The sequence below is a fragment of the Schistocerca piceifrons genome, chromosome 3, assembly GCF_021461385.2.
Source record: "Schistocerca piceifrons isolate TAMUIC-IGC-003096 chromosome 3, iqSchPice1.1, whole genome shotgun sequence".
Lineage (NCBI taxonomy): Eukaryota > Metazoa > Arthropoda > Insecta > Orthoptera > Acrididae > Schistocerca > Schistocerca piceifrons.
Window position 1 is genome coordinate 830,308,293 of NC_060140.1, and position 22,464 is coordinate 830,330,756.

Here is a 22,464-nt window from a genome sequence, read left to right on the forward strand (position 1 = left end):
ACATACTGTGGCTGCATGGTACAGTGTGTATTACACCGCAGTCTCTGTAACAATGTATATTGAATAAATGGTCTCCAGCTTGAAAACCATACATATTTGGACATAAGTTTATTACACATTTTCGTTCTGTGTCCTCTCATCAATCTTTAGAGTTTGTACATGGCGGGAAAAATCATCCTGCGTACAATGCCTGATAAAAAAAGTAAAGCACACAGAAGACATGATCAGATGTCAATGTAATTACATACACGTATACGTCATCAACAGGTACACCGGGCTCAAAATGAGTTACAAGTTCGTGGCGCCCTCCATCGCTAATGCTGGAATTCAGTATGATGTTGGCCCACTCTTAGCCTTGACGACAGCTTCCACTCTCGAGGGAAACATTCAATCAGGTGCTGGAAGGTTTCTTGGCGAATGGCAACCCATTCTTCAAGGAGTGCTGCACGGAGGAGAGGTATCGGTGTCGGTTGGTGATGCCTGGCGCGAAATAGGCATTCCAAAACATCCCAGAGGTGTTCTATAGGATTCAGGCCAGGACTCTGTGCAGGCCAGTCCATTACAGGGATTTTAGTGTCGTGTAACCACTCCGCCATATGCCGTGCATTATGAACAGGTGTTCGATCGAGTTGAAAGATGCAATCACCATCCCCGAATTGCTCTGCAACAGTGGGGAGCAGGAAGGTGCTTAAAACATCAATGTAGGCCTGTGCTGTGATAGTGCCACGCGAAACAACAAGGGGTTCAAGCCCCCTCCATAAAAAACACGCCCACACCATAACACCACGTCAGAATTTTACTGTTGGCAATACTCACACTGGCAGATGACGTTCACTGGGCATTCGCACACACTGCCATAGGATCGCCACATTGTGTACCGTGATTCGTCACTCCACACAATGTTTTTCCACTTTTCAGTGGACCAATTTTTACGCTCCTTACCACAAGCGAGGCGTCGTTTGGCATTTACCGGCGTGTTGTATGGCATATGAGTAGCCGCTCGACCATGAAATCCATGTTTTCTCACCTCCCGCCTAACTGTCATAGTACTTGCATTGGATACTGATGCAGTTTGGAAATCCTGTGTGATGGTCTGGATAAATGTCTGCCTATTACACATTACGACCCTCTTCAGCTGTCAGCAGTCCCTGTCAGTCACCAGACGAGGTTGACCTGTAGGCTTTTGTGCTGTACGTGTCCCTTCACGTTTCCATTCCCTCTATCACATCAGAAACAGTGGACCTAGGGATATCTAGGAGTGAGAAAATTTCGCGTACAGACGTATGATACAAGTGACACCCAATCACCTGACCACATTCAAAGTCTGTGAGTTTAGCAGAGCACCCCATTCTGCTCTCTCTCTATGTCTAATGAATACTGAGGTTGCTGATATGGAGTACGTGGCAGTGGGTAGCAGCACAATGCACCTAATATGAAAAACGTATGTTTTTGGGTGTGTCCGGATACTTTTGATCACATAGTGTATGTAAATGATTAGAATCGCAATTGTCTGTGACAGGTAGAATAGCCACTATAGTGCGTGAGTGTTGCCATCTTTAGTGTTGATAGTAATAATCTTTTAAAAATAATTTAGTCTCGTGACCAAAACATAATCAAAACCCTCAGTTTTTTCCCCTGAGACAACTACATTTTACCGTTTAGAGGGACCACTGCTCCAGATCGACTTTTACCCACCTGGCGTCCACTCGAGCTGGTAGGAGTGGAAGTCCTTGTCGTAGCCCTGGCCGGCGGCGCTGTTCTGCGAAAAGGTGGCCGTCTTGTAGGCGTCCAAGGGGTAGTAGGGTCCGAAGTGCAGCGTCGAGCCGACCTGCTCTGCGCCGATGTTGGTATCGCCCAGCGTCAGCCCCAGGTTGCCGCGAGCCTCCAACAGGTCGACCTCGCCCGACGCCGGCCACGGACCGTACTTGTTGTAGCGCGGCAGCAGCCAGATGGCTGCAAAACAGAAAAGTGAGTGCCCGGGAATACTACTTTATTTGCCCGTTTCACCTGGCCATAGGGGAGTCTACAAGCAATCTGTTACATCTAACCAGACTGCCTGAAGGTACCGTATTTTATAATGTACCAGATTAGTTTACAACTTGGTCTTTTACATAAACAGAGAGTCTGATCCGTAAGTTGCAGATATGGTAATGTTCATAGCTGCTGTTAATAACATTGTCATTCTTAATTTTAATACACTGCTGGAAAAAAGTTAGTACACCTGGAAAGACGTTGTGGATTTTGATCTGATGACCTCATATGCCACCTGGGTGATGGTAGATGTACTGATGATGTTTTCAACATCGTCTTCCAATAGATCGCTTAGTTACATAGCTACCAGAGGGTCATCTGTGTCTACCCTTTAATACACTACTGGCCATTAAAACTGCTACACCAAGAAGAAATGCATATGACAAACGGGTATTCATTGGACAAATATATTATACTAGAACTGACATATGATTACATTTTCACGCAATTTGGGTGCATGGATCCTGACAAATCAGTACCCAGAACAACCACCTCTGGCCGTAACAACGGCCTTGATACGCCTGGGCATTGAGTCAAACAGAACTTGGATAGCGTGTACAGGTACAGCTGCCCATGCAGCTTCAACACGATACCACAGTTCATCAAGAGTAGTGACTGGCGTAGTGTGAGGAGCCAGTTGCTCGGCCACCATTGACCAGACGTTGTCAATTGGTGAGACATCTGGAGAATGTGCTGGCCAGGGCAGCAGTCGAACATTTTCTGTATCCAGAAAAGCCCGTACTGGACCTGCAACATGCGGTCGTGCATTATCCTGCTGAAATGTAGGGTTTCGCTGGGAATGAAGGGTAGAGCCACGGGTCGTAACACATCTCAAATGTAACGTCCACTGTTCAAAGTGCCGTCAATGCAAACAAGAGGTGACCGAGACGTGTAACTAATGGCGCCCCATACCATCACGCCGGGTGGTACGCCTGTTTGGCGAAGACGAACACACGCCTCCGATGTACGTTTACCGCGATGTCGCCAAACACGGATGCGACTATCATGATGCTGTAAACAGAACCTGGATTGATCCGAAAAAATGACGTTTTGTCATTCGTGCATCCAGGTTCGTCGTTTAGTACACCATCGCAGGCGCTCCTGTCTGTGATGCAGCGCCAAGGGTAACCGCAGCCGTGGTCTCCGAGCTGATAGTCCATGCTGCTGCAAACGTTGTCGAACTACTTGATGTTTCCGTGGATTTCCTGCCCATACAGGTTGGTTAAATGTAAGCGTAGGCTTCCGCGGCCGTTGTCTTCTTCAATAAAATTCTTCAGGGTATCAGACCGCATCGTCATAATTTAAAATGCGCCAACGTTTCGGCCAGCGTTGCAGCTAGCCTTCATCAGGCCCTGATGAAGGCTAGCTGCAACGCTGGCCGAAACGTTGGCGCATTTTAAATTATGACGATGCGGTCTGATACCCTGAAGAATTTTATTGAAGAAGGTTGGCGAACTATTCGTGCAGATGGTTGTTGTCTTGCAAACGTCCCCATGTGTTGACTCAGGGATCGAGACGTAGCTGCACGATCCGTTACAGCCATGCAGATAAGACGTCTGTCATCTCGACTTCTAGTGATACGAGCCCGTTGGGATCCTGCACGGCGTTCCGTATTACCCTCCTGAACCGACAGATTCCATATTCTGCTAACAGTCATTGGATCTCGACCAACGCGAGCAGCAATGTCGCGATACGATAAACCGCAATCGCGATAGGCTACAATCCGACCTTTGTCGAAGTCGGAAACGTGATGGTACGCATTTCTCCTCCTTACACGAGGCATCACAACAACGTTTCACCAGGCAACGCCGGTCAGCTGCTGTTTGTATATGAGAAATCGGTTGGAAACTTTCCTCATGCCAGCACGTTGTAGGTGTCGCCACCGGCGCCAACCTTGTGTGAATGCTCTGAAAAGCTAATCATTTGCATATCACAGCATCTTCTTCCTGCCGGTTAAATTTCGCGTCTGTAGCACGTCATCTTCGTGGTGTAGCAATTTTAACGGCCAGTAGGGTACAGACAGGAGGCTCAGTGAGGTGCATATGCATGCAGCAAGCAGGTAGCCGTGCAACAGAGATGCGCCCATGCTTCTTGCATCCATCTGAGCAAGTTTGCAAATGATGAAATTGTGGCCAGACAACTAGGACGTGCTGCGTCATTTCTATAATAATGCTGGTATCTGTGGTCACGTGAAAAACATTCTCACACCTGTAGACGAGGTTCTGGACGTCTATGCAGCTCAAACACCCGCCAGGATCGTCGTAGTGTAAGGGCAGCACTGTCAGACCGTACAGCTACCACAGCAACGGTAAGAGGGTTTGTGAGCCCTAACATGTTAACACGAACTGTTGCGAACCGGTTATTACCAGTGGGACCACGTACACGCACACCTCTAGTCCGTCTTCCACTCACGCCACAGCATCGACATGCATGGCTCGATTGGTGCAACCAGAGGATAACTTGGAAGATGGAATGGCGCGCCGTGGTCTTCAGCGATGAACACAGATTCTGCCCACACCCAAGTGATGGTCGTTTGTGAATACATTGTAGTCCTGATGAGCACTATCTCGTTGAGTGCATTTGTCCAAAACACGCTGGCCCCATCCCACGCTTTCTAGTCTGGGGTGCAATAAGCTACAACTCTCGTTCACCTTTGTTGTTTCTCGAGAGGACGCTAACCAGCGCTCAGTGCGTGCAGAACTGTGTTAGACCTGTTCTTCTGGCGTTCTCGCAATGTGTTGTTCCAGCAGGATAATACTCGCCCACACACTGCTTGTGAACCTCAACGTGCTCTGCAAGACGTGCAGGAACTTCCCTGGCCAGCAACATCTCCAGACTTGTCCCCAATCGAGCAGATGTAGTATATGATGCGACAGGAAGTGACTCGTGACACTCGTCCACCAACAACTCACAGAACAATGTGATCCGGTCGAGCAGGTGTGGCATATCGTATCCCAGGACAGTATTCACCATCTGTATGACCGACTGGATGCCAGAGTCAGCTCCTGCACCGCTGCCCATGGAGGTTACACCATGTACTGAGTGTGTCAGCATGGGTCCATACCTGGTACCAAAGAACTGCTTCTGCATTTAATCTGTAAACCGAATCGTTTCATGCACTCCATACGCACTATTGCAACAATAAATCTTGAGTGAATTGGAAAACTCTAAAAGAGTGTACTAATATTGTTTCTGGCAGTGTGTAACGCTAGTCAACAAATACACTATTCAAAAGAATTGGAGGAACACGTGAATCAATGTCCTGTATGTCAAATCTATTTTGATACAGGCGCTATCTGTGGTCTTATTGCATTCCATCAGATCTTCGTTTTCAATGTATGCAACAATTAAAATCATTCGCCATGTATTGTCTGTTTTGTGTATGAGAGTGTAAGGTGAACTTTCTCAAGGAAGAGCATAAGCAGTGTCCCCGTGTTTTCTAGTGAGGTACAAAGATGACAATTTTCATTTGTAGATGTTGTCTTCAACCAAGCACATGCTATGCAACAGCTTAATGCAATACAAGTTGCAGTGGTGGTCTGTTTGAACAAAAAATGATAGACTCTCCGTCGCGTTGCTGCAGACGCCAGTTTGTCTCCATCCGTCATCCACAGGTCGTGGGCACTCTACACATGGCGAGTTGGTGAAGGTCACTGAAGCATTACAACCCCTACGTCGAGACCGATACTCAGGCATCTTTGGTGATGCACAGATACCTCCAGAGCAACGCAGGACAGTCCTGAGAATGGCCACTGGAGCCACAGTGTCCGATCAGACAGTAATGAACAGGTTACAAGGAAGGACCATTCCACCTATAGATCCTCTTAGAGTATCCCGCTTGATACAACAAAATCTTACAGCTTGCCTTCAGCTCTACCGTTCCCATGTCAATTGCCAACTTCGTCACTGGCGAAATGTGTTATTCACAGAAGAGTCCAGATATCCTCTGATGCAAAGTGTTGGCCATGTTTGTGTGTGGAGACCTGTGGTGAGCGGTATCGCCCAGATGTTGACCAGAAAATCGCCAGATTTCCAAGGTTTTGTGATGGTGTGGGGAAGTATCGGTGAAGACAGCCATACAGATCTATAATATTACTTATAATCCGTCTTGATTGCAATTTTTTTTATTCATATGACCGGTTTCGGTTCATTCACAACCATCTTCAGATCTGATATTTCAGTTACAGGAGTAACCCGTCCAAATTCAGCAAATTTCACATGCTGCGTCACATACTGAATTTGGACGGGTTACTCCTGTAACTGAAATATCAGATCTGAAGATGGTTGTGAATGAACCGAAACCCGTCAAATGAATAAAAAAAATTGCAATCAATACGGATTATAAGTAATACTATAAAATCACTGATTGCTGTTATCACATAAGACATTATGTATGTTTTTGCCATACAGATCTTGTTGTTGTCCATGGTCGCCTTTCCGCCAGCCAGTACATCGAACAGATCCTGTTGGACCATGTGGTGATGACAGCATACGTTGGTGGCCCAGAGTCCCTTTTAATTCCAGGGCCCATGTGACAGGCGTCATCAGGGGTGTCTTGCGATGCCTGGACACCTGAGTAACGGAATGGCCGGCAGTGAATTCCGACCTAAACCCCATCGTGCATATGTGGGACACACTTGACAGACTTGTTCGTGGTCGTCCTGCTCTACCCCAGACTCTCCATGCGCTGTATAAGTCTGCCTCAAACACAATGAGGTATCTCGAAGAGAATGAGGATTTTTTGATAGGGAGGACGCTACACGCTATCTTGGATGGACAGTCATTCCCATATGTAAAAGTAACTTCTGGTGCACCGCAAGGAAGCATGTTGGGCTCCTTGATGATCAAGTTGTGTGTTGATGATCATGCGGACATTATTAATAGTAACCCTAGACGTTTTGCAGATGATGCAGATATCTACAACGAAAAACAGTCTGAGCGAAGCTGTACAAATATTCAGTCAGACCCTGATATGATTTCAAAGTCGTGCGAACATTGGCAACTGCTTTAAATGTTAAAAAATGTAAAATTGCGCGTTTCACAACTATGAGTATAGTATCAACGAGTCATAGCTGGATTCACTCAGTTCATACAAATACTTGGATATAACACTTTGCAGGGATATGAAATGGAATGACTACATAGGCTGGGTCATAGGTAAAGCAAGAGACTTTTTTTGTAGAGCAATGGGGAATGCAAATAGCCTACAAAGGAGATTTCTTACAAATCACTCGAAAGACTCATCCTAGAATATTACTGAAGTGTGTGGGATCTGTACCAAATAGGGGAAACCGAGGATACTGAACGTATACAGAGAAAGACCGCACGAATGATCACAGGATGGATAACCCATGGAAGATTGTCACAGATATGTTGGATAAACTTAACTGTCAGATACTTTAAGACAGTGGCAAAATTTCCCAAGAAAGCCAACTTACAGAGTCTGAAGAACCGGCTTTAAATAGTGATCTAAGAACATACAACTGTAACACCTATTTTCAACCTATTTTGTATTTTTATCGATATTTCTCTGTTATTTATAGTATTGCTACGGTATAATATTGTATCTGACATGGAAATTTTTTGACTATGTATACCTATTTCATTTATTTCAACTTTTGAACGATGTAGTTTAAATTATGCTTGTGAATTTAAATAACTACTGAAATTATCGTTATTTAATGTACTGTAAATTATTTGGTCCATAATAAAAGGGAACATAGGGTTGAATGTGAAAGATGAAGGGTAGCCCCGCAGCTACGGAAGTAGCCTGGCGGAGTGGACAAGGTGTGGTTGGTGCGCAAGTGGCAACTCGTCCTTTGTGATGGGTGAGGAGTCTGGGCTGAGTAGTGCTGTGGTTAACACCTCGCTAGCTCTAGCGTATCATTGTAGCTCATATTCATGGAGTTTTGAGGCCAGAAGAGCTTGTTGTTGTTGCGGTCTTCAGTCCAGAGCATGGTTTGATGCCGCTCTCCATACTGCTCTATCCTGTGCAAGTTTCTTCATTTCCCAGTACCTACTGCAACCTACATCCTTCTGAATCTGCTTAGTGTATACATGTCTTGGTCTCCCTCTGCTAGTTTTACCCTCCACGCAGCCCTCCAATATTAAATTGGTGATTCCTTGATGCCTCGGAACATGTCCTACCAACCGGTCCCTTCTTGTAGTCAAGTCGTGCCACAAGTTTCTCTTCTCCCCAATTCTGTTCAATACCTCCTCATTAGTTACGTGATCTATCCATGTAATCTTCAGCAGAAGAGCTTAAGGGCAGCATTTATGGGCCTCGGATGCTGCATCTTGTGATACTATTATCATGGAATGGTTTTTGGCCCTATAAAAGTATAATTCCGGCGTTAAGAAGATATGTAACAGGGCGAGGCCAACAGTATTGTTATGACTGCATCGCCACCAGGTTAACAGCCTCTGCGAATTGCGCCACCAGTGCCACCAACCTTCCACTAAATTGTTTATATTTGGCACTCCGTAAGTGGACCGGGTATTTGTGAAATTTGATTGATTTTAATAATAATCGTGGTGTTGCTAAAAACTCTATCTTACACCTGTGATTAACCCAAATCACAAACCTGGACAGGAATCCTCCCTAGTGAATTTAATTCCAAGCGTCCTAATTTACTATGAGAAAGTGGTTGAACTTGAATCTAATGTGGTGTTGTCATTTGTACAGCCAATTATACTTTTGATTAGGTCAAAAGACTGCTTATGAAAGCACATTTGTTATTTAAAGAGTTATAGTTTGTTGTGCTTTACTTAATTAATAATTAATGATAAGAATGCTTACGATTTCTCATACATTCTGGTGTAGTTTAGTTAATGAGCATGGTTCTTCAAACCATGAAAGTTTAAGGGTCCTCATGTACTAGTCTAGCTAGTTAATGAAGCTCCTTCAGAGCGAGAGTTGTTAGATTTACATTCTGTTTAGTTGCTTCAAAAGCGAGGTTAAGAAAGAACAATTTACTGTGTTATCTAGTGCAATGCAAGTTGGTTAGTGCTCAGGCATAGAGACCCTGTACCAAGCAATGAAGCTATAGATTATGATCGATAGCAGACCTCCTGATTTAAATTCAGAATCATTTCAAGCTTTTCCCTGTTCAGTATTGCTAATAGTTTCATGTGTTACACCTAGTTCATTTAAGGTACGTGTTGTTACTAGGTATTGTAAGGTGTTGTAAGGTAGGTTATTGGCAATTTGTTTGTTACTAGCACATTTATCTGCAAGGTTAGGTTAATGTGTTGTGATGTGAACAGATATAATGAAAGAGTTTAGTGTGTGTGTGTGTGTGTATCAAGGAAGGTTAGACCAACCTTAGCACTGCCTTCTGCTTTAACATTTTGCTTGACACAAGATGCCTAATTAAGCTGGCGACCAGCTTTAATATGTAATGTTACAAGTTGCTTTTTTGCTGGGAGAACGTCTGTTCCTGCCCCACCGCTTACTGTTGGTTATACTTTGCTGGAGTGTTTCGGGAAAGAATCTCAGCTTGATTGTTCTGTCTCCATTAGGTTATTTCACGATCACATCTCAAAAATTCCTCGCAGAGGTATAGCGTTAGCATCGATGGCCGTTTAAGGTGGTCGGTGGTGCCGTTACGCAACAACCTCCTACATACGGCTCGCACACGGATTGTGAGGACACGATTAGATTAGTTACAGCACGTACGGAGGCATTTAAACAATTGTTCTTCCCACGCTCAATCCATGAATGGTGCAGAAGAAGACCCAATAACTGGCACTATGCGAGGTACGCACTGTCATACACTTCACAGTGATTTGCAGAGAATAGCGTAGATGTAGAGGTCGATCTTCAGTCACAGAACCTAGCACCTTAGAATGTCTACTCGTAAGAAATTATGTAGTCGAAATGACTATCCTTTGTAGCTTTACTTACTAGGAGGTCGGATGTGCTTCAAAATTCTTTATCCTCGATACTAATATTTGAAATCAAACGAAATTTCAGGTTGTTTTATCGGAATCATTAATTTATTGCTTCATTCCAAAAGATAAATTCCGCATCAAACATTCATGTCTGACAGATATAAGTTCTTGTCGAAAAGCAAGATATTTCAAATTCAGATGGCTCCAAGCACTACGGGGCTTACTTAACATCTGAGGTCATCAGGCCCCTAGACTTAGAACTACGTAAACCTAACTAACCTAAGGACATCACGCACATCCATGCCCGAGGTAGGATTCGAACCTGCGACCGTAGCAGTCGCGTCGTTCCGGACTGAAGCGCCTAGAACCTCGGTCACAGTGGCCGGCCAAGATATTTCAAAACTTAATAGCATCTAAGGAGAAAAAATATTTTCTAAACGGCATGTAAAATCGTATAAAAAGCAACAAAAGATGATAAAGATATTATACTGCTCAACAACATTGCAGTATTGAGCAGTAAATTAACTACTCTTTCCTAGTAATAAGTTACACTTGCAGAGTCTCGATATTTCCAGACGCTTATTAGGCTACTGCCTGTTTCGCTCGCATAAAAATAAGTCCTCAAGACAAATATTTTAATATGGGTCTAGATACCCCTGAGGAGCAACATGGATCGTATGACAGAACGGAATATACTACACGATCTGGTTGTGACGGTGGTTCCTCTTGTTCCTCACGAACGGCATAGACGTCTATAGAAGTATCGTACTAAGCTGAATAGCGAATGGCGTGCTGTCACTTTTTACTTTACGCGCTTCGCGCATGATCGAAGAGATGAAGGAGGCTACTGTAACGCAAAATTTACTGTACGTGAACTGATATTCCATTTCACTTAGCTCTTGAACAAGTAATATATTTGGAACTGAAATAATGACATTAGAAACCTACATATTTCTTTCTAATTTTTTGCTTTTGTAGTACGCTCTAAGACAAGAAAAAAAGACGCACCATGAAGGAATTATCCAAATGGGATGTAAATTGGAAAATGTGATGTACAAGTACAGAGAAACAAATGACTACAGTTTCAGAGAAAATGGGTGATTCATTCATGAAATAGACCTTCACAAATCTAACAAGTAAATAACGCGTAGGTCAACTTCTGGTCCTTATGAAAGTAGTTATTCGGCTTGGAATTAATTTACAGAGTCCTTGGATGTCCTATTGAGGCACATCATGCCAAAATCTGCCCAACTGGCGCGTTATATCATCAAAATCACGTGATGGTTGGAGGGTCATGCCAATAATGCTCCAAACGTTCTCATTTGGGCAGAGGTCAGAAGACCTTTCTGGTCAAGATAGGGTTTGGCAAGCAGGAAGACAAGCAGTTGAAACTCTTGCCGTGTGCGGTTGGGCATTATCTTACTAAAATGTACGAGGGTGAGTCAAATGAAAACCTTAAATTTTTTTTTAAATGTTATTTATTGTGCAGACGTGGTACGAAGCTGTATCACTTTTCAACACAATCTCCCTCACGCTCAATGCAAGTCCTCCAGTGCTTACAAAGTGCATAAATTCCTTGAGAAAAAAATTCTTTTGGTAGTCCGCGCAACCACTTATGCACCGCCTGGCGTACCTCTTCATCAGAACGGAACTTCTTTCCTCCCATTGCGTCTTCGAGTGGTCCAAACACATGGAAATCACTTGGGGCAAGGTCTGGTGAGTATGGTGGATGAGGAAGACACTCAGAATGCAGGTCTGTGATTGTTGCAACTGTTGTACGGGCAGTGTGGGGCCTTGCATTGTCATGTTGCAAAAGGACACGTGCTGGCAGCAATCCACGTCGCTTTGATTTGATTGCAGGCCGCAGATCATTTTTTAGGAGATATGTGTACGATTCATTGGTGACAGTGATCCCTCTAGGCATGTAATGCTCCAAAAGAGAGTCAGCATAACCTTCCCTGCTGATAGTTCTGTTCGAAACTTCTTTGGTTTTGGTGATGAGGAATGGCGCCATTCCTTGCTCGCTCTCTTCGTTTCCGGTTGGTGGAAGTGAACACAGGTTTCGTCCCCAGTAACGATTCTTGCAAGGAAGCCATCACCTTCTACTTCAAAGCGCCGAAGAAGTTCTTCACGAACATCAAGACGTCGTTCTCTCATTTCAGGAGTCAGCTGCCGTGGCACCCGTCTTATAGACACTTTGTGAAACTGGAGCACATCATGGACAATGTGGTGTGCTGACGCCTGAATAACCTGTAAACATGCTGCAATGTCATTCAGTGTCACTCGGCGGTTTTCCTTCACTATGGCTTGAACTGCTGCAGTGTTCTGTGGAGTCACAACTCGTTGTGCCTGACCTGGACCAGGAGCATCTTCCACTGAAGTCATACCATTTGCGAACTTCCTACTCCACTCGTAGACTTGCTACTGTGAAAAACATGCATCACCGTACTGAACCTTCATTCGTCGATAAATAACAATAGGTTCTACACCTTCACTACGCAAAAACCGAATAACAGAACGCTGTTCTTCCATGGTGCAAGTCGCGATTGGGGCGGCCATCTTTATACTGATAGTGCGACGGTATGTGTGCGTCTGCACTATGCTGCCACCTACAGGCCATTCTGCACGCTGTTTGTAGCGTGCTTACCAACTTAGAGGATAACGGCGCGAAATTTCGATTTCTTGTTACAAATTTAAGGGTTTCATTTGACTCACCCTCGTAAGTGCCTGACGGTTGGCATGGAGGGTAACAAAACGGGGCGTAGAATACCGTCAACGTACGGCTGTGCCGCAGATGACAACCAACGGAGTCCTGCTATGAAAAGAAATACACCCCAGACCATCACTGCTGGTTGTCGGGCCGTATGGCGGGTGAGAATCAATTTGGTATCCAACCGCTGTCCAGGGCATCTCCAGATATGTCTTCGCTGGTCATCGCACCTCATTTCGAAGTGGGCTAATACTGAACACAGTTCTACTCGAGTGAAGACGTTTCTGGAGTCGCCCCTGCAGGTTTGGCATACGAACTCTACTGTCACCCACCATAAGGCCCAACAACCAGTTATGGTTTGGGCTCTCATTGCTTTTCATGGCAGGACCACTTTGCTAGTCATCTGCTGGACTACAGCACAGCGGTACGTCGACAGTATTCTACACCCCATTTAGTTGTCCTTCAAGTCAAGCCATCTTGGGCTCACGTTTCAACAAGACAATGCCCGACCGCACGTGGTGCGAGTTTCTAATGCCTATCTTCGTGCTTGCGAAATCCTACCTTACCCAGCAAGGTCGTCGTATTTGTCCCCAATTGAGAATGTTTGTATCATTACAGGCAAGGCCCTCCAATCAGCTCGAGATTTTGACGATATAACGCGCCAGTTGGATATTATTTGGCAAGATGTGCCTCAGGAGGAAATCCAACAACTCTGTAAGCCAGTGCCAAGCAGAATAACTGCTTGCGTAAGGGTCAGATGTGGACCAACGAGTTATCGCCTTGCTCAATTTGTTAAGCTCTTTGTCTTGAATGAATCGCGGATTTTTTTCTGAAACTGTAATCATTTTTTTCTGTACACGTACATCACATCTGTCGATTTGTGTCTCTTTCGGGTAATTCCTTCATGCTGCATTTTCTTTTTCGTAGCTTTGTACAGAGATACACCATCGGTGGGTATTAAACGATCAGAGTTTCAATTCTCTGTGACAGGTAAAACAGCTACCAAAGTGCACTGGTGTTGTTCGCCATTAGTGTCGTTGTCAGACTTGGTAGGCTACATAAGGGGCGTGAACAGCGTCAGATGCAATCACTGTGAAGGACATGGAAATGTCACGTACTTGTGTGAGACAGTGGTATCAGCATCTGACATAGTTTGAAAGGGGTCATTGTGGATGTCCATTTGGCAGGATGGTCGGGACGTGCAGTATCCAGAGTTGTGGGGTATTTAGATGTGACAGTGGCCCAGTGTTTGAATGCATGCGTATGTGAGAGCACTCAGACTCGTGGTCAAGGTTCCAGTCGGCTACCTGTGACCACCATAAGGAAGGATTGCCGTTAAGTGCACGAAGCCCATCATAATCCCTTTTCATTTTCGTCTGCCAGCCACCCAGTCTGAGGCACCTTGCCATGGTTCATACAGCTCCCCCCATCAGCGGTTCGAGTCCTCCATCGGGCATGTGTGTGTGTTGTCCTTAGTGTAAGTTCGTTTCAGTTACATTAAGTAGTGTCTAAGCCTAGGGTCCAATGACATCAGCAGTTTGATCCCCTTCATCTGCCATCCAGCAACAAGTAATGATCTCCCTGCAACGTGTCATGTCACTTCTCACCAACTGTTGGTGACTAATGCCAGCTGGACTAGGTAATTACTGACCCCTGTGTAAATTGTGGTGAACACCTCAACACAAACGGCTGCATTTGGAGTGGTGCCTTAAATGGGAAGAAAGGTCTGCCAATTAATTGCTTCCCGCTGTGTTCAGTGATGAATTGTGATTCTGCATTACTCCAGAAGACCTTCATCTGTGAATATGGTGCTGACCTGGGGAGAAATCTCATTCTCCAACGTTTTGGAGAGACATGGTGTGGGGATCCATTGTGAATGACTTCAAGCCACATCTGGTAGTATTTGAGCGAACTCTGATGGCACAGCACTACATTACATACATTCTGTGTCCTCATGTCTTACTGTCCCCAGCTCATGGTCTCACGGTCGCATTCTCACTTCCTGAGCATGGGGTCCTGGGTTCGATTCCTAGTGGGGTCAGGGATTTTCACGTGCCTCGAGATGATTGGGTGTTTGTGTTGTCCTCATCATTTCATCATCATTCATGAAAATGGCGTGAATGGACCGAGCAAATATTGGAAATTTGTACGGGCACTGATAACCATGCAGTTGAGCGCACCAAAAACTAAACACCATCATCATCATCATCAAGCCTTACTCTCATATGACAGCATTGTGGGGCCACTTTTTAACGGGAAAATACATGTCCATTACATGGCACATGTGTCTGTGAACTGTCTACATGATGTTCAGGCGCTCCTGAGGCCAGAAACATCTCCAGATCTGACCCCAGTGGAAAATGCATTGGGCCAGCTCGGAAGTCAACTCCATCCCATTGACAGTGTCCAGGATATCAGGGATCTGTAAAGAATAGTTGCAGGTCAAGAGAAGATACAATGGCTTTACGGAGTGATTTACAATCAGTACATACATCCAGACTAGAGGGGCTGCATCATCATACTGACAGGTGAGCTCATAGTGGCAACTTCCTTGTAAAGTTGACTTGATTTTGGTATCGTTGAAATGAAATGATATGACAAGCTCTGTCAGCCCATCAAGTTTCATTTCGCTTCCTTCTCTTGGGTGTTTCATACCTTTTGTGTGTGTGTGTGTGTGTGTGTGTGTGTGTGTGTGGCAGTTTACATGTATAACAAGGGTGGACCAAACATCGACCCCCGTGGAACACCTACAGTGGTGCTTCGCCATTCTGCAGACGCTGCTTCCTCCTGTAAATACGTACCCATGGAGTGGTAGTAGGCAGGTGGGGATGGCAGCGACAAGCAGGCCTACTCACCGGGCCAGAGCCAGTCGCCAGCGGGCATCTTGGCGCGCACCTCGACGCGGCCATAGCGGAAACTGAAGGAGTTGACGGTGCGCACGCGCGCCGACGTCACCGGGTTCAGGATGTTGGTAGCAGTGCCGGTGCGCGAGCAGCCGTTGACCAACGGGTTGGTGCACCTGCAACACCGGCCAGACCAATGGGCTCAGCACCAAACTCGAGACAACTGAACAGCGTCTTGGCTTTTAGTGGAGTTGGCATACTAGAAAGGGGCATTCGCAGTTGTTTTAGTTTCTCTGCTTGTGAGTTTATAGTGATTGTCTTTGGATAAAAGTAATGTTGCATTCAGACCGACAAGGAATTTACATATGTTGTAATACGCGAGGGCGGCCATCTACAAAGTAACAGACATTTTGGTCTGTCGCGGCGGTGGGCGGAGCTACAGCCGCCATCTTGGTGCTGTACGCATCCAGCGGTCGTGGTGTGTGGTCTGTGTCTCTACTGTTTTGCTTTCTGTGACGTGTTAAAACGTGGGCTGAAATAGAAAATACCTCCATTTGTGAGATGCGTTCTGTGAGTGGGTTATCGTTTGCAAAAAACTGCAGACCAATTGAAATTTATTCTGCCCTTGTGATGTGCCCGGAATAGGAACAGTGAGTGAAAGTCGAATGAGGAAATTATGCATTGGTTTTAAAAATGGCGGTATCAGTCTTCACGATGAGGTCCGCAGTGGTAGGCTTAGCCTTGTGACAGACCGACTGGCGATGAAAATCGACGATAAAATTCGTGAAAATCGTCGTTTCACGATTACGGAACTTTCGCAATATTACCTCAAATTTCACAGAGTTTGGTGCACAAAAATGTGGCCGAGAAGCTTGGTTACAACAAACTTTGTGGTAGGTGAGTTCCCAAATCCTAACAGCAGACCACTAAGAACAGAGATTAGCTGCAGCGCTGACCTTCCTTGAAGATTACAAGAAAAATGGTAACAAAATTATCGGGTGTATCAGAACCGGGGACGAGACTTGGGTGACGTGTGTTAATTGTGAAACAAAAATGCAGTCGGTGTTTGCAAACGCTGCCAGCAGAAAGATCATGGCTACTGTGTTTTGGATCTCTAAGGCAGTAGTTCTCATTGATGTCCTTGAACGTGACACAACAGGTAACTCCGAGAGGTGTTGTCAAGCCAGCCGCGGTGGCCGAGCGTTTCTAGGCACTTCAGTCCGGAACCGCGCGACTGCTACGGTCGCAGGTTCGAATCCTGCCTCGGGTGTGGATGTGTGTGATGTCCTTATGTTAGTTAGGTTTAAGTAGTTCTAAGTTCTAGGGAACTGATGACCTCTGATGTTAAGTCCCATAGTCCTCAGAGCTATTTAAACCATTCAGATGTTGTCAAACACTGACAAAGTTAAGTTGGGCGATACAAAAAAACGTCAGGGAAAACTTTGCGCAAAACTTTAGTTTTTTCACGACAAAGCACGCCCACACACGGCCAATTGTACCCGAAAGCTTCTGTGGGCTGATGAATGTGACGTCTTTAATCATCCTCCATATAGCCCTGATTTGAAGCCGAATGACGACGACGTCTTCCCAGCAATGAAGACATGGTTCGCTGCTCAACGCTTTGCTACTGGCGCGGAACTAAATGCCGGTATAAACCAGTGACTGCAATTGCAGGAGGCACATTTCTACAGAAACGGTGTTGAAAACTTGTGCCACAGTATTTTAAGTGCCTCCGTTTGAATGGCAATTATCTGGAAAAATAACTTAAGAGTCTACTTTTAAAATGAATGTATTAAATTTGGTTTTTGTATATTTTTAATTTTTTATTTCAAAACGTATGTTACTCTGTGACTAGGCCTCATATTTAATACATTATACAATTTCATCAATTGTATGTGTATTATTGTTGAAAAAAAAATCAGCAACTAGTTGCACAAAAGACATTTTATTTCCTTATCTATTTCACGTACCTGGTGCATTTCTTCAGAAGACCGTATAGGGAAATATGCCGCAAATAAATCTACACTATGTGAACGAAAGTATCCGGACACCTGGCTGAAAATGACTTACAAATTCGTGGCGCCCTCCATCGGTAATGCTGGAATTCAATATTGTGTTGGCCCACCCTTAGCCTTGATTACAGCTTCCACTCTCGCAGGCATACGTTCAATCAGGTGCTGGAAGGTTTCTTGGGGAATGGCAGCCCATTATCACGGAGTGCTGCACTGAGGAGAGGTATCGATATCGGTTGGTGTGGCCTGGTACGCAGTAGGAATTCCAAAACATCCGAAAGGTGTTCTATAGGATTCAGCTCAGGGCTCTGTGCAGGCCAGTCCATTACAGGGATGTTATTGTCGTGTAACCACTCCGCCACACGCCGTGCATTATGAATAGGAGTTCGATCCTGTTGAAGGATGCAATCGCCATCCCCGAATTTCTCTTCAACAGTGGAAAACAAGAAGGTGCTTAAAACATCAGTGTAGGCCTGTGCGGTGTAGTGCCACGCAAAACAACAATGGGTGCAAACCACCTCCAAGAAAAACATGACCACTCTGTAACACCACCGCCTCCGAATTATACTGTTGGCACTACACACGCAGGCAGATGACGTTCACCGGGCATTCGCCAAACCCACACTCTGCCATCGGATCGCCACATTGTGTACCGTGATTCGTCACTCCACACAACGTTTTTCCACTGTCCAATCGTCTAATGTTTACCCTTCTTACACCAAGCGAGGTGTCGTTTGGCATTTACCAGCGTGATGTGTGGCTTATGAGCAGCCACTCGAGCATGAAATCCATGTTTTCTCACCTCCCGCCTAACTGACATAGTACTTGCAGTGGATCCTGATGCAGTTTGGAATTCCTGTGTAATGGTATGGATAGATGCTTACCTATTACACATTACGATCCTCTTCAACTGTCGGCAGTCTCTGTCACACAACAGACGAGATCGGCCTGTACGCTTTTGTGCTGTACGTGTGACTTCACGTTTCGACTTCACTATCACATCGGAAACAGTGGACCTAGGGTTGTTTAGGAGTGTGGAAATCTCGCCTACAGACGTATGACACGAATGGTATCCAATCACCTGACCATGTTTGAAGTCAATGAGTTCTGTGGAGCGCCTCATTCTGCTCTCTCACGATGTCTAATGACTACTGAGGTGGCTGGTATGGAGTACCTGGCAGTAGGTGAAAGTATAGTGCACCTAATATGAAAAACGTATGTTTTTAGGGTGTGTCAGGATACTTTTGATCACATAATGTAAGCTAGGTAAGAATATGAATCTTAAAGAAGAAAAATTTTAAACATTTAAAGATAAAGAGGTGGCACATTCTTAAAATTATCACGTTATTATCGAGCATCAAAAATGAGCATGTGTATGTAGTACTGTAATCCTATAAAAATACAAGAACAATGCACTGATCAATCAGAATATTATGGCTATCTACGTAATAGCCAGCACGTCCACCTTTGGCAAGGGAAACAGCGGCGATGTGTCGAGTCATGGAAGCAAGGAGGCCCTTGAAGGTTGCAGGAGGGAGCTGGCACTACATCTACACACTTAAGTCACCTAATTCCTGTAAATTCCGCGGAGCGGGCGATGAGCTGTGACACCACGTTCAATCACATCCCAGATGTCCAAAAAAAATGTTCAAATGTGTGTGAAATCTTATGGGACTTAACTGCTAAGGTCATCAGTCCCTAAGCTTACACACTACTTAACCTAAATTATCCTAAGGACAAACACACACACCCATGCCCGAGGGAGGACTCGAATCCCCGCCTGGACCAGCCGCACAGTCCATGACTGCAGCGCCTAAGACCGCTCGGCTAATCCCGCGCGGCCAGATGTCCTCAGATGGGTTTAGATCCAATGAATTGGGGGGCCAGCACATGAACTGGAACTCGCCTCTGTACTTCTCGAAACTCTCAGTCACACTCCTGCCCTTGCATTGCCTTGTTGAAAAATGTCACTGCTGTCGGGGAAACATGATCATCATGAAAGGGTGTACATGGTCTGCAACTAGTGTATAATACTCCTTGGCCATGATGTTGCCTTTCACGAGGTCCACTGAACCCACAAATGCCTACGTGAATGATCCCCCAAAGCATAATGGAGCCACCGCCAGCTTGTTCATCCCGCAGTACAGGTGTCAGGTAGCTGTTACTCTGGAAGACACGGATTCACGCCCTCCCACCGTCACGATGAAGAAGGTATCAGGATTCATCAGACCATGCAACACTCTGCCACTGCGCTAACGTCCACTGCCGATGGTCACGTGCGTATTTCAGTCGTAGTTGCCGATGTCGTGACGTTAACACCGGCACATGCATGGGTCGTTGTCTGCAGAGGCCCATCGTTAGGGGTTTTCGATGCACTGTGTGTTCAGACACACTTGTACTCTGCGCTGCATTACAGTCTGATGTTAGTTCCGCCATAGTTCGCCGCCTGTCCTGTTTCACCAGTCTGCCCAGCCTACGACGTCCGGCATCTGTAATGAGGGGTGGCCGCCTAACCCCCTGGACATGGTTTCCCCTTGGTTTCGCCACTTGTTGAAGAACATCATCACAGCACTCCTCGAACATCCGTCAAATCTTACAAATCTTGTGGTTTGCGAGAGGCTCGTGCCGAGCCTCCAGGCCACCACAATCTGCCTTCGGTCAAACTCAGATAGATCACGCACCTTCCCCATTCTGCCTGCAGACAGTACACTCACTGACACTACATGCACCGTGCATGTGCCTGGCTAGCAGTCATTCCTCGCCAGGTGACGCTGCTACCAAAAATGTTCAAATGTGTGTGAAATCTTATGGGACTTAACTGCTAAGGTCATCAGTCCCTAAGCTTACGCACTACTTAACCTAAATTATCCTAATGACAATCACACACACCCGTGCCCGAGGGAGGACTCGAACCTCCGCCGGGACCAGCCGCACAGTCTGTAGCGGCTTGACCGCTCGGCTAATCCCGCACGGCTGACGCTGCTATCGCCTGGACGAGTTTATATTGATAGTAGCTCGCAGGTCGTAATATTCTGGTTGTTCAGTGTATGTAACACAATAATAAAATACGTTAATGGTCATGAGTGCTTACACATGGATCAGAGTACTTGTAGAAATATGGTATATGGTCACCTAACAACAAATGCAGACATCCTGAAAAAACTTATGCTCATCAGCTGATGACACGCACATCTTCTTCAGGTTGCTATCAGGTGAGAGGTGCGAGGGAGGAGGGGAGGGTTAACAGTAAAATAAAGTAATGAAACAAAATGAAATGAACTGTGTGGCATTGTTGGCCAGGAGGCCCCATCCAGGGAAGTTCAGCCGCCGAGTGCAAGTCTTATCTCAGTCGACGCCACATTGTGCAACTTGCCGGTGATGAGTATGAAATGATGATGAGAACACAACACCAAGTCCAAGTGCACAGAAAATCTCCAAGCCGGCCAGGAATCGAACCCGGGCCCTGCTACGTGGGATGCAAGCACGTTACCACCCAGCTAAGCAGGCGGACATGAAATAAAATATAAACGGAATTATAAGTGCACACAACCAGGGCATTCACTTTCACTATCATATAATACCCTACATATTAGTGATAAATAAAATACAAACGACATTTGGCGCTATGGGTGGGGAGTTTAGCAACTAATCGCCGGAACAGATGTGGTGAGGTCAGTAGCATGCTAGCAGGGAACCTGTCGGCGAAAACGAAGTCCGAAGCGTATCATGGGCTTGGAAGCTGTACCTGGGGTAAGTGGTGAAATAGTTCTCAATCAGCAGCTAATATGAAGGGTCAGGAGACGACTACAGAGAAAAGAAGCCTGTGTACAATCGTAAACTTTCATCTTAGTGAAACAACCAGCACCGGAACATTCGCAAGGTCGCAAATACATTTGTAAGTAGCGACACTGATACCAATTGTAAGTTTTAGAACACATCGTTGATCTGGTGTAAAGATATCAGTTGCGTGCTCGCAGGAAATACACCCGCGCCGATAATGATCGATACGCACTATGCCACCAGAAGAAACAACTGGAATATGCAGAGAAACAATTCCTAACCAGAAGCCAACGTGAAGCCTCAATTAACTACAGCGGAAAAGAAATGTGTACATAGTTATATACGTCTCTCAAAGTGAAATAACTTGCTCAGGAATGTACAAAAATTTATAAATACTCTTCGTGAAGCAGTTGTAGCTAGCGACATTCATACTACGAGTAACTGAATGAAATAAGTACAGTAGGTTTGACTGGCAGATGTTTAATGACTTAAACACTACTTGTAACTATAAGGCAAAAAAGTGAGGCGTGTTCAATAAGAAAAGCAACACATTTTTTCTCGGCCAGTTTCGGTTGAAAAAATGAGAAATTTTTCGTGCGAAATCGTGGAATATTTCCACTTCGGTCCCTATAGTTTCATGAAGTTTCGGTACTTGGATGCCCCATATGTACCGGGTGTTCAGAAAGTAACTGTGCAGTGCCATGTTGCGGTGTGCTAAGTGTTGACTGATATGATTGTCAATTATTAATACATTTTCCATTGTTTAACATATTTGAAACATGTCTGACTAAGTATTTGTATTTGTTCACAGGTCCGGTTTGATTGAAGACCAACGTCTTGTGTCACATCATTGTGATCTAGGTCATAATGCATACGATTGAAAAAAGAGAGCCGCGCGGGATTAGCCGAGAGGTCTTAGGGGCTGCAGTCATGGACTGTGCAGCTGGTCCAGGCGGAGGTTCGAGTCCTCCCTCGGGCATGGATGTGTGTGTTTGTCCTTAGGATAATTTAGGTTAAGTAGTGTGTAAGCTTAGGGACTGATGACCTTAGCAGTTAAGTCCCATAAGATTTCACACACATTTGAACAATTTTTTGAACAAAGAGCGTTTCTTGTAGAGCATGTGTCCCGCAATGGAGACAAGTTTACCTCAGCAGTTCAAGCTGCATTTGCAGCAAAGTTCCCAGGAGTGAAGAT

At 45.3% G+C, this 22,464-nt stretch overlaps 1 protein-coding gene across 1 annotated transcript in view; it reads right to left on the reverse strand.

Moving 5' to 3' along the window:
* LOC124789100 (beta-1,3-glucan-binding protein-like) overlaps positions 1 to 22,464 on the reverse strand; it is a 119,276-nt gene that overhangs the window by 32,431 nt on the left and 64,381 nt on the right. The window contains exons 3-4 of the mRNA XM_047256388.1: positions 15,490 to 15,653; positions 1,696 to 1,953 (exon numbers count right to left, since the gene is read on the reverse strand). Of these exons, the coding sequence (XP_047112344.1) occupies positions 1,696 to 1,953; positions 15,490 to 15,653 (422 nt within the window). The remainder of the gene's footprint in view (positions 1 to 1,695; positions 1,954 to 15,489; positions 15,654 to 22,464) is intronic.